General features: G+C 49.3%; 1 protein-coding gene across 3 annotated transcripts in view; it reads right to left on the bottom strand.

The window, feature by feature from the left end:
• Window positions 1-13,718, bottom strand: part of LOC122383537 (afadin-like) — a 95,975-nt gene that overhangs the window by 29,722 nt on the left and 52,535 nt on the right. For all 3 annotated transcript variants that reach the window (XM_043370050.1, XM_043370048.1, XM_043370049.1), the window contains exons 10-12: window positions 13,397-13,607; window positions 8,648-8,769; window positions 2,166-2,336 (exon numbers count right to left, since the gene is read on the bottom strand). In XM_043370050.1, the coding sequence (XP_043225985.1) occupies window positions 2,166-2,336; window positions 8,648-8,769; window positions 13,397-13,607 (504 nt within the window). The remainder of the gene's footprint in view (window positions 1-2,165; window positions 2,337-8,647; window positions 8,770-13,396; window positions 13,608-13,718) is intronic.

Genomic DNA, 13,718 nt, shown 5'->3' with positions numbered 1-13,718 from the left:
CATAAAAAACAATCCACTCGTTCATAGAATAGGGCCCCAGGGAGACGCACACAAACATCATGGATCACAGTGAACGATAAGCCGAAAGTAAGGCGAATGGCTACTATATGAAAACAGTACTTTAATAGTCGAATCTGGCGTTGAATAGAAACATGATAGCTGTCTTGGTGAAAATATAAGACTTTATATAGAGGATCCACACAAGAAAATATGTGGCACCATCTCGGCTGACAGCTCGACCGCGCGCTTCATGAGTGCGATGATAAACGACCATCCCGTGGCGGAAATGAAAGCGACGCGATCATCCCGATACCGCCTCCATTCCGCGCCCGGCCCAAATGAAATGTCCGGCCAACCAGCACCGCCAGAAATGCCGCCGCAATGGCACGGTCATTCGGCGACTCTGCAAATAACAGTGCGCCGGGACAATCAGGTAAATTGACGGCGGGGACCGGCTGCGACGGCACTGGCGCCGGGGGAATAATGAAGTGGAGCGCTCATATTGCACCAAACGGCCGCCGGGCTGGTCGTAACTAAACGAAACTGTCAACATGCAGCCAATACGGTAAACACCGGGGCGATAATTACAAACGATGCTGAAAACTGGTACCGTCATTCAATACCTCAAAACACGCCAACTTCCACGAGTTAAAACTAAAATGCTGCAGATATTATATTCATCATCCCATAAAACGGCCCTCATTCCTGGAGAACTGTGCGAAAATACCATGTGCTACAAAATAGCTGCATTCTAAATTCCTCGAGCGTTGCGCAATGTGATTGGGCTGTGTCCAATTGAATATTTCATCATTTCAGTTACCTAACGAGATGCCGTCAATGAGCTGACCTTCAAGCGAATGTACGCAATACCTTGAATTATCGGTTCCTCTTGAAAGGCAAAATTGTGACCCGTGTGCAGCCTTGCGACCTATCTCCAGCCTCGTAACCCGTGTCCGGTCTGACACCTCTTATCCATCTTCGCTATAAAAAGTCGACCTTTGATGAAAGAGTACTGGACGCTTCATTCTAACGTCACCTCTAAAGCCGCTGACGTCGAGCACCTCATAGACGGCGGGCCTCCTGAAAGTGCCGACTTGAAGTGCGATTTAATTTCGCGGAGGCGACGTTTTATAGCGTTCGTCGACAAAGTTAATACGGGTCCGTCCGGCCAGGAGAGGGCACGATGGCACTTCGCCGGCGAGATAGCATCGCTGGACATGGCAGGAGTTTTAGCAGCGCAGCGTCAGCCAATGTCCAGTGGCGAAACGAAAACTCCAGTGTCCTAGAGCGGCGCGAGAGGAAACGACTGTGATGCCAACGGTTTTGTTGTTTATCCTTCAAAGAAACGGACGTGCGTGTCAGCAATTCTAAACAAGAAGAAGATGGTCACTATTTTTTGTCGGTGTTTCTCCTTCTCAATATCAGCCGTAAGAGCTATAACACTACTTCCCTGGAACATCTTTGATAATTCTGTTACAACGCTGCCGGTTGCATGTCGTCTGTCTTACCAAGAACCAAGACTCCAATCTCGCGACCGGTGCGCCATTCAGGGGAAAAGAGGCACCCACTGACAGAACAGAAGTGGCGATCTAAGCGGCCGTCTGACAACCCACAAACAACCCACTCTCGGACGTCTAGACGTCTGTGGAAATGACAACGTATCGCCACACGCCAGGAAGCGGTTCGCTCCGATCGGCAACTGATGGTGTTGTCACTGCTGTCGCATCAGTGGCTGAATCGGTTCCATTTGTTGGCAAGTGCTCTCACTCAAGACTGTGACAGCTTACTTTGTCGCGTCAACATAGCCATAACAACGGAGTTGTGTCGAGATACATCTTTTCAGACTGTTTACACTCAACCAGACTACCTTGGCAATGCATCGCAGAGAGCTGCAATAAGCTTTATATGTGCTTGTTCCACAGAGCATATGGGTCATATCAGAAGACCGAACGCCGAAAGGCGGAACATTTAACACTGACATATCCACGAAAGCGCTTTGAGTATTCTCGCCGGCAAATTGCAAAATGATTTATGGATAAATGGAAAAACTTTTTAGGATAGTACTGATGTTTCAACATTTATTGATCGTCTTACAGTGTACGCCAATTTTTGGACGGCACTTTGACCTGGCCACTGTCAAACTATCAGGAGGCTGGAGAACTCACCTCGCAGACATGTAGAGCGTATAGGTGGGCGCCAGTTTGAACTGCAGGCTGCTCGGGTCCAGCTGGGAGATGACGGCTCGCAGGAACGCGTCCTCCGTCTCTTCCCTAAACTCGAGCACGGCCGGTAGAATGGCGTCGCTGCCCCGTCCGTAACTGGCGTATGTGGTCGACCTGATGGCACAGCAGGGATATAGCTTAGCATTACTTATAAGCGATCAGTTGCTTCCCAATGTCAGTGCAGTTGGTATTTTGATGGGCAGTTGCGAAAGAACAGAACACTTACAACATGTCGCTAAGCATCATGACAATTGCTGAGCACTGTGCACTGTGCAGTCAGCAGTGTGCAGCCACCGGTACAATTTAAGACATCCCTAGACAACAAATAGCACACATTCGCAATGCAACAGTCGCCTAGCCCATCCCATAACCCTCCAAACAGCGCATATATCGCCATTTCCGCCGACGTCCGCTCGACGCGAGTCGTTGGCGCCGCCCGCCAGCGTTCCCCAGAGTTAAATAGCCGTCAGGCGACGCTCAGCCTTTCGATGCAGCGGAAATGAACGCTTCAAGGAGTCAACGGCGGCTGTCCCATGGAGAATCGAACACCGGTGGGGAGCCTAACAGGACGACCGGAGATCGTCAGACACCGTCCGATAACAAGCCGGCGACCACCACACAATGGGACAAAGTTCTATTCCGGGTCGAGCGACCAGCTTTCCCGTTGCCGAAGCGGACCCCTCGCCGTTCAGGGGTTTACTAAAGCACGCATATGACACATTGGTTTCTATGATCAGCGTACTGTACAGCTTCACAGGAATGCAATATATACGATGAAGGGGCGAAGCCAGGTGCGGAAAAGCGGAAATAATGGAAGCATCATATTGAGACGTGGGCATTCCGTAAGGCATTCCAGTGCTAGCCCGAGGAATAATGCGCCACAGCTATCTCCCATAATAATATGGAACGAGAACAAAGGTAAGCATGAACTATCTGTCACAATATTCATGATGAGCGTCGAATGTTCTCAGGCATCTTCGCAAGAAGAGCGAAAGAACGAACACCAAACCCAGACGCTGACCATTGCTGCAGCCCAACAACATTCCTGGACACAGCCCAGCGGTCTCACAGTCAGTCTGCACGGCTCAGCCGCCGTAGTCACAGTGCCATGGAGTCAGTTCCCGGGGTAGGTCGGCCATTTCAATAAATCTCGGCACCGCACTGTAGGCGATCCATGCATTCTAGCGCTTCAGGGGCCCGAAAAAAATGATGGCAAATATGAATAAATACTGGCGTATTTTGTAGCTAAATATCCCAGCACCCGAAATGTGACACTATTTGTAACATCAAGCCAAACACTTTCAAACCACACACGTCCAAACACGACCTTTTTTGGAGAGGCTGAGCACTGGTGCCTGGTCGTGATTTGATCCTAGTTATATTTAGAGCTGTAAATCAAGACAAAAGTTGAATATATTGAAAACTCTAATTTTGATTGAAACCTCATTCCTTGCGAAGTAATATGCATGCCATACTTTCAACTTTTGAAGCTTCTCTATATTTTTTATAATATTTTGCATTACACCTTTTTGACTGCATCAGTTCAAGACTGTGTACAACGTTTGGCAATGCGCATGTTTTACTGTCCGCGAGATTCGGCCACAAAAACACCATTACTTAGTAGCCTAATGTTTGTTCTCAATACCCTGTTAAAATTGTCTGCGACTTTTTGCGATTCACGGAGTTATGGGCGTTTTGCTCAACCCTTACCGTATAAGGTGGGGGCAGGGCCGAGGGGAGAGCGAAGTACCGCCGCCCAACCGAAGATTCTGTTCGCGACAGCTCCGAACTCACCAGCGATAGAAAGCTGAAACTTGGCATACCTGACCTTTGATTCAAGTCGAATCTTGTGACACCAACTACATTTTTAGGTCAGGTCAGTTCATGGACCAATGACGTCATAAGTGAACCTCTGCACGATCCTCAGATGTCGCAATTTCGCAAAGCCCTCAATGCCAGAGCAGCTTTCACATGGAGATGAAACTTACAGAACCTAGTATCCTCCAGAGGATTCACAGTTTGTATGTCTCGGATTTTCCCTAAAGGTCACATGAGGGGGTCGATCACATGACCTCACCATTGTGAGTCAATGTTGTAAAATGAACGCTGCTATTTTGGCGCCGGGAACGATATCAAACTAGTTCAAGCTTTACTGTTGCAAGGTCCGATGCTTTACTTTTGCATTGTTGAACTTGCGTGACGTCATTTATGACGTCACTATGATCTGGTCATTAGTTTTTGGTCCATAACTTCCCAACAAATTGAGCTAGCGATTCAGGCAAGCCACTAATGAACTCAGGAAGATCTGCCGAATCAAATGGTATGCAATTTGACCTCCTTCGACCATTTTCGTGACCTGGGAACTCTGACCTAAAAAACTTACAATCGGGTAGGTAGAAATGGCTTCCGTTCGGGGAGAGCAGCATGCCCACGTGGCACCGAAGTTCTAACTCATTTAGAGGCCAAACGGAAAACGAAATTCCTACTCCTTCCTTTAACTCCGTTAGCGTACATTCATTTCGCAACTTTGAATCCCAACCACCAAACATAAGCGTTACACTTACGTTGTAGGTAGACACGATACTAGGCACTAGCTAAAGCTATTTATTTGTAGAACATGTGATCGGAACGTTCAAACAACCACAATTTTTCGCAAGTCATGGTCTCCTCTTTTTTGCTTTGCAATTGCATCTTAGCTTTGCTTACATGCAATTTCAGCGCTAAACCATTTCTATTTCACCGATAATTACCTTCTTCCTAAAACACGATAACTTGCGATCTCCTGAAATGTGGTAGTCTGTTGGTACTATTTTCCCCCAAACAGACCAGTCTGAAAGCGCCTTTGCAACCACAGAGATCTCTATGTTTGCAACAATGTTTTCTTTGCAAAACCAGCACCCGTGGTTTGCGATCAAGTGGTTCATCCGTAACTGACTAGTTGAGAAGTAAGTCATAACACAGACAACACTGTATATGTTTTTGTTAAGCCTCTTCTGTCCTGTGTTAAGCCTATGGGGAAAAGGCATTGCTCGCTCTCTTGCACGTTGCAAAGAAAACCTGATTACTTCTGATGCAAACAATTATATCAGTTGAAGCGCACTGAAACTAGGCACAAAATAAGGGGTTTAAGGATGACTGGTTTTGAGTCTAACTTAAGATATAGCTCATGAAGTGCTAGGATAGCGAAATCGCCTACTGTGCACCGGCGCCGCCGCCGCCGCCGGCACTGCCCGTGATATCCGGCCGCCCCGCTCCCCCCCCCCCCCCTCCCAGCCGCTGTGTTGTCGGCAGCGACGTCCCCGCCAGGTTAGCGGCGCCGGCAGCGACGGCGGCGACGGAGCGGGGCAAAGGTCAGCCGTCGAACGCACAGACGCCAGTGGAGGATACGATCAGCGCGGGAGGAGACGATCAGTGCCGGTCGAAACGATCAGTGTCGGAGGAGACGGAAACACGGTTGCAGGGGAGCTGTGGTTTCCGCATACGCTGTGTAGGGTTGGTAGGGAACCAGTCAAGTAGATACCGCGTGGGTATCAGCTAGGAGAGCACAGTGGCTTGGAATTGTGATGGGTGGACCCTAGACAGAGATAGCGACGGACCATTATGTGCGGTGATAGGATGCAATGCACGTATAAATTCTGTAATTAGGCGCATCTATGTAGTGCTGAAGATACAGATTACAGACACTCCCGCAATGTTGATGTTTGCGAAAATGGCATTTGCTGTGAGAAAATAGAATCCCGAGAGCCGTCATACATATTCGACCAGGCCAAGACCAGGCAATAGGTCGACAAGCTCTGACGTAGAGGGCTCCCTCCGCTTATCCTGATCCAATAATACCGTATCCCACGCCCACACAGCACGAAGAACGACGGGACGGTAGCATATTAACAGCATTCTTTGAACTTGCCACGATATTGGACGGAGCGAGACTGCCCTGAGGAAACTAAATAGAACCTTAGCGTGTGTCATCAAAGCCAGTCTTACAAGGGCGTTCATTTGAAGAAAACATTTAAGATGCGTCAGAAAAATATCCAAGAATCACATCTCAGCTGGAAAAGCTATGTTCAGATTGTATGTGATATTAAACACGAACAACTCCGGAAATTTGTGTGTGGACACACATTCAACAATGTATCTGTATCCCTACTTGTAAGCGAATTAAGCAAATGAGCCGACCCGGAAAATAAGATGCAGGATCAAAGTACGTCATCATGGTTTTGTAATGACAACGGAAAATTACATTGTCCTTTTATCTTGGCGTGCAGTGGGAGCTCTCAGATGTTCAGACAGATGGTTGTCTGAGCAGTGAGCACGCAACAATCTCATTCGGGGTCCGACGTTTAATCATTTATCAGCGACGTCAGAGACAAGCCCAGAGGCGGCGCTGCTCCTGCGTATACTGTCTAGCCCTCTCAGTCACCGTCCTCCCACATCCAGGACTGAGACTGGATAGTGCTGTCGAAAATCCATCACTCCAAGGCCAACGCAACTGCACGCCGCATCAGTTGGCGATAAACGTCCCATGTCAGCGTCTCGACCGTCTTGTGATCAGGCAGAACACCAGTATGCCGTTCATCCCCCTCCTCTCCCAAACCATTCTCCATCTTCTGAATTGTGCTTAGCGACTGCCGGTGCTGGTCCATCGGGAATCAATACTGCATCAAGGTCGCGAGCTGATACATATGATGATGTTCTTGGTGATGGACAGAACATCCGGACTAACGCACGCGTATTTCAGTATACGACGTATTGCACTTGGCTAACCGGTTCGGTATTAGGCTGTTAAGGCGGCCGCACACTGGGCCATTCGGCGGGCGAGATTCCGCAAAAGCGGAATGTCGCGGGCGACATTCCTACAGCGGCTTTCCGCTTGTTTTCAGCAGTTTACGGGACTATTCGGCGGTGCGATTTGCTACTTAGTATTTTCAGGAACTTTATGTGAAATATTTTATGATAAATATAAACGAATGCAAACTAAATACATTTAAGCAAATACAATATTTGCTTATTTAATGCGATTATGCTATATTTCTGTACAATAAAGTTTTGAATGTCTATTAATTTGACATAATTTCTGGAGGAAGTTGCCAAAAAATAAAGCTCGTGATTAATGTAAACAACCGTGTTTGTCGACAAATGCAAGAAACCTAAAGACAATTGTGGAGAGGCACATAGCAACCTACTTTTTGAATAGCCAGTTTAATGCATAGAGCCATTTATTGCGAGGAAAGAAATAACATTACGGCTTTCTTATCAAATTAAGTCTATTTCTCGGCCACACCATCAATAGTTAGTGAGTATCAAGTTCCACAATATCGGCTTTCCGCGGTGAAGTCGCGGAAAAAGCTGAACCGGTTCAGCTTTTTCCGCGATTCCGCGGCTGTCCGCGCGCATGCGCACTCTGTCCGTGAACAGCTGGCTGCCGACCCTTCACAGCCACATTTTTCGTTTCGGCGGTTGGTTCGGCGTCCGCGGAGGCGTAATGTCGCCTACGGAATTCCGCTTTGCGGAATCTCGCCCGCCGAATGGCCCAGTGTGCGGCCGCCTGTTAGCACATAACTAATGGTCCTTTGCTGGACGTGCGGCTGGCACGCAGCGCTCATTACGAAACGACCATGCTGGAAAGACGCCTCCGCAGCGAGCGTGCGCTATTCGCCTGAGGTGATATTCATTGTTATGCTAATCCACTAAAGTGGAGGATAGAAGTGAAAAGACAGACGCATTGTGAAATGTTGAATACGGCACCTTCTCAGAAAAAGTGCGCTACTTAGAAAATAGTGTTAATAATGAAAATATAAAAAACAAGCATTATTTGTCTTAAAAAGCTGCCGAGCACATTTTCAAACCGGGCTAATTTCCAGAAGAAGAACATCAGCTGTCCAACTCAGTAACAGCAATTCCAGTGAGCAGTCGTCACCCAGTCGTCATTATCCCAACTGACAACAGACTCGCTCCAAGAACACAGGCCACAGCTGTCTATACCGCCACCAGGACGCCATTCAGCCGCCCACACTGGGCCCCGGGCAGCAGTAACAATCCAAACCTCATCCCGGCCGCCGGGAGAAGACATCGGCCACCACACGCGTCCAGTCGATGACGGGGTCCCCCGGCTTGGGCAGCTCGTGACCTGGTCCGGCCTCCTCATCCCGCTGTGTTTTGTGCCTGATCAATACTGGCCGGCAACAGCGACAGGGCAGACGGAAATTCTGCTGAGCGTGCCCCGTCTACAGAAATTCAGCCGCCTCAGCGCACTGTATGCGATTCTGGCTGCTCGGAGACCGGCAGCAAGGCAGAGAGCCCTGCACAAGTGCCTGAAAAGTCTCGCTAGATCCGGATCAGCTTTCCGAGCCGATATTGAGGAGCTCGGACCACCTAAGCGTCAGTATTACGTTCGTCTTAGCCTCGGTGTCAAGTGGCCAGCTCACCTCTCCATGTAGGACTCGTGTCCGCGAAGACTGTCGCGTCGACCTCCGCGAAGTCGCTCCTCTTGGTTGGGGTCGAGGAAGCGGAACTTGTACACGCGACCGAACTGGACCACGGAGCCGTGCTGGAAACAGAGAGTGGCGGTCAGACATCAGCTCAGACAGAAGCGTAACCAGTCTGCGCATCAGGCGATATATCGGGGAACAGCTTGGTGGAGGGACATCACACAGCACGCTCTGAACCATCACAGCCCTGATGAAAAACGTTGGAGTTCTTTGATATCATCAATTATCAAAACACCATCACGAGACGCAGGTATATCACATCGCATATCAGTAACCAATTGGAGTACGAGGTCGCGGTACATGCCTAAACATGCCTCATCAATTCACCTCGCACAACAGACAGCGATGACGCCACCAGTCTCGCTCCCACAGCAGCGGGGACTCACGGGACCGATCCAACTGCTCGGTGACTTTTCACGCCGACAGACTCGTCCCAGAGTTTTCCAAATCTCCATTCCACCGACGCCAATACGCTGTAACCTCGCATTGCCATGTCTGACTTTACCCACCTTCCTGTCCCTTCACCATTATGAGAGCACTTGCTGTCTCTGTCAGCAACGGCGCTGGATACAGCTGGATACAACCAGCCCGACCCGCCCGACCGTCCCGACCGCTCGGGCGCGCCAATCGATGCGTCGAGTGTCTCTCGTCTGGGGAGCCGTCCCCGCCTAGATTGCGGACGCGATTCCTCATCGCTCATCGTACCGGGAAAGAGGGCCGCGGCGGCGGGAGCGGGAGTGGCAGAGGAAGGGCAGACGGAACGCAGACAGACGGAACCACTGCATGTGACGTCAAGAGAAACGCTACCGTATGTCAGTAATGGACTACAGATGACAGTTACGTCACTGACAGCAGCTGACAAATGACAGCTGACAGCTGGTGAAGCGGCCGTACCGTGACGCTCCTCACCCTACGGACCGGGCTTATCGTGCAACAGGTAACAGTCCATCGATTGGTGGACTATATTTGGAGAGCTTTAGCCCACAACAGACCGGCAACGCTCCCCAGCGCGATCGTAACTAATGCATTGAACCTCTCAAAGACTCATTTACATGAGCGTACAGTCGCGCACAGCGATTACCATTACATCAACAGAGCTGTATTATTGAACACGGCACACCCGTACTGGCGCCGATCGTAGCTCATGGGATTCTGTTAAACAGCTGAGCGCGGCAGGTGGGCATCTGACATACAGAGTCGTTGAATCGTATCGCCTGTCGGCTGTCAGCCTCACACGACACCTCTGGCCACCATATCAGCCTATCTTTCATCCGCTCTTCATATGCTTGCTCTTTTTGTTCTATACCATTGGTTTCTTTCCGTCTCATTCCACTTGTTCCTTCCAGCCAGCCATGTGCATGGATATCAGACATGTGCATGGATCCGAGCGATGGATCTATAATCCCAGTGGATCTCGAAGCAAACTGCAGGTTAGGGTCTATGATCCCATGGATCCGGCGTGAAAAAAATTATCTTGCATCTATGATCTCATACGATCTGACGATAAACCAAGAGCATGGATCTATGATCTGAGTGGATTCCACCATGCACAACATTTGAAACCATTTTTAAAAGGGTTTCTATGTCAAAAAGTGCTACAAAACTATGGATTATGACGTGCAATCACATAAAATCACTAAAACAGAACGTTTATGAGTTGCAACAAATGGTTTGGGGGATTTCTGTGTTGACAACACATAAGTGAGGATCTACATATGATTTCCCTGGATCTCAAGCAAAAAATGAGACTCGGATCTGTGATCCCTATGGATCTCTCGATAAATTAGAGAGCTGGATCTATGATCCCGTGGGATCCGAGATCAGGATACTTTGGATCAGATCCCAGATCCATTTTCTGGGATCCATGCACATGTCTGGTGCCTATGTTAGCCACCCGCTGGACAGGACTCTCACCAGAGCCACGACCACTCTCCGCTTCGCCGTACACGCCCACACACCACAGCGACAGAACAGTATCCCCGGTCCCTCTGGATGAGGATCGCTACCAACCTTTCCACAAAAGTGCCCCGGGGGATCCTCCGAGACCACCCGTAGGACGACAATTGGGTTCGGCAGCATTAGGCGACTGGCCAGTGCCGAGGAGGGGTGTGTTCCGGCCGGCACAGACAGTGAGCCGCTGCACACTGCGACTGGGCCATGAGCATGAGCATGACGGACACCGGGCTACTGAACCGTGAACAGTGCTCGGGTGGAGTAATTTTGTGAATATTGCGCACAATCTAGGTTGTTTGATTTGGTATTTTGTCATTTGTCATTGGATCTGAGTTGTGTTGAATATTCCATATTCATAATAGGTAATTAACCCAAGCGAAAGACGCTGAGCGAGCATGTAAGAAAACCATACATTGAGAAAGAAAACCATGGTGAGATCACCACTTCCATCCTTCGTGATTTTAAAGTCATGAAGAAAATTAGCACTTACATTTTAGGCAGTATCGATTTTCGTGGTTGTCACGTAAACGTGACATACGTGAGTCGAGGAACTACGAGAACTACGGAACTACGGCACTCGTATACGGGAGTCGAACAGGACAGATAGGAAGGGTCGGGAGCTCAAGCATCTTGCAGGGCGTGAAAGTCCAGGGCTGGGATACCAGTTCTCCCATGGGCATCAGTGGATATGGTATACATATCTCCGGCCCATAATTAACACATGTGCGGCATAGCAGAGAAACCAGATTCGATACCACATACCAATCAGTCATTCCCAACGCGCCAGTGCCTCTGACCATTAGGAACCAAAATCCCGCCGTCTGAAATTGAACTCTTTTCAAACTGCAGACTCAGAGACCATCAGGCGGCATCTTGTCCGGCCTAAGTCTCACCGATCACCCGAGTTTGGACAGGTTTGGCCGGCGACCCCGTCGGAGGGGAGCGCGGGCGCCACTGCTGGCCTCGGAGCGGCCCAAGTTGGGTCGTGATTCGGAAGGCGGAGCCCGTTAGTCGGCCGATGAAGACGCCAGAGGTCACGACGCAATGTGAGTCAGAAGGGACAGTCGCCTGAACTGGCGCGAGGCAGGGGCGGAACGCAATGGCTGCAGCCAAGCCAATCGAAGTTTTGGGATGGGAAACTGGCTACGTGATGATAAGTCATGCTGGTCAATGTCTTGTGAATTTCGATCCAAAATGCAACGAATGTTGGACGCTACAGGAGGAGCGTACAACATCCAGTTACTGTACATACATTGTAAGTAAAGAACAATTTATGGTCATCAATAAGCAACTTAGAGCTACCCATCGGCGACGTTCAGAAAGTGATCCCGGCGGCGCAGCCACTCTTAGAGCCTACACCGAACGGTGCGTGGGCTGTCGAACCAATAAGACACAAAGTGGTCTGAGAAAAACATCACAGAAACAGGAAGCAGCCAACGACAGCCGATCAGCTCTAAGAACCGAATAGGACTCATGAGAAGCAATCACGACATTTATCCGGACAGCCTGCACTTATCGACCTAAGGAGACAAAGCACTGCAGCAATGCCGCAGGGTACGGATATTTGCAAAGGCATGGTGGTGATACCATAGAATGTCCAAATCAATATCGGCATACATACTCTGGGGTGTCCCGGAACATCAGTGACAATGCCAATAGCAATAAAGACGCACTTCCTATCGGTTGGGCAATAAAAACGCACTTTTCAGCAGTAAATGAGCGTTGAGAGCGAATATACTCCGAAAAAAACAGTGGAGAGGCCGGACGCACACATAATCGGACAGAAGCCAGTGCCGCTTGTCACTGAGTAGATAGCGGATACCAAATCAATGTCCTGTCATCCAACAGATCACATTACTAAAATAACTTCGGCATCCATTTGGAGCTTGGCTAGTCCACACGGCTCGACGGCTTGGCGAACGAAGTTAGCTCCAAGTATATAATTCAAGTATGAAGCTTTGTGTAACAAGGAGCCTCATACGCTGATTTATGCCATACCGTGAACACTTCTTCGCTCATCTCTAGGGATAAACTAAAATATATTTCTGTTATACGCACCAGAACGAGTTTCTCTCCAATAAAGAGCAATATTCTTGGACTGCTAGGCAAAGACGAACGAGACATTCATTATTTCCCAGGAGTATATAAACAAAATAGCAACAAGACGGCAAATATGAAGACAAAAATACATCAAGATCACCGCTACACATCATTAAAAGCCGAACTCCGGATTAGTTACGGGGAGACTGTCACGACTGTGTCTATAAATGTTCATGTCAATAATTGGTCGTCATCCCTCTGACGCAATGCCTGCCTTCATTATCGCTCTACGCCGCATTTATGCCTCAGAACCGCACCAGCCTACAGCTGGTGCCACACTGAACGGCACGGAGACTCGTCGACGCTCGAGACTGGAGCAGCAGCTCATCAGTGCTGGCATGCTAACAGCCTACAACAGCATATTGCATTATGCAGTATGCATACTATGTAAGCAGTAAGCGCCTTAATTACCAGCTTTTCAAGTCAATCACCTTTTATGCATTTTTAACGCAACATATCCTCTTCGTGACAATATTCGAATATTACAATTTTGTCGAGAACGCAATGCGTTCCTCTTCACATGACGTAATGACGTTCTGCCGTGCTCCCCCCCCCCCCTCTCTCTCTCTCTCTCTCTCTCTCTCTCTCTCTCTCTCTCTCTCTCTCTCTCTCTCTCTCTCTCTCTCCCCGTACCTGTAGTATGGTAGTCTCGTATACCCGCTGTCCGTTGACGTACGTCTCGGCCTCCCGTCCACACGGAGTCACCGTCACTATACCCTCCGTGTGGGCGATGACGCAGTGGCGCGGGTGCACGTTGTGGCCCGCCAGCTGGAGGCACTGGCCGCCGGCCTGGCTGGAGCGCTCCGAGCCGACCTCTGTGACGTTCAGGTGGAGGCTGAACCGCCTGAGAGGGCAGTGCGGCGTCAGAAAGGAGCTACAGCATAATATGCAATGGTAACGTGAGTGAGGCGAAGGTCTGGAAAGGAAACCCTTCCTCGTCTCACATCAAACAAAT

The sequence above is a fragment of the Amphibalanus amphitrite genome, unplaced genomic scaffold, assembly GCF_019059575.1.
Source record: "Amphibalanus amphitrite isolate SeventyFive unplaced genomic scaffold, NRLGWU_Aamphi_draft 000166F_arrow, whole genome shotgun sequence".
NCBI classification, from domain to species: domain Eukaryota; kingdom Metazoa; phylum Arthropoda; class Thecostraca; order Balanomorpha; family Balanidae; genus Amphibalanus; species Amphibalanus amphitrite.
This window is presented reverse-complemented; position numbering and strand designations above follow the sequence as displayed.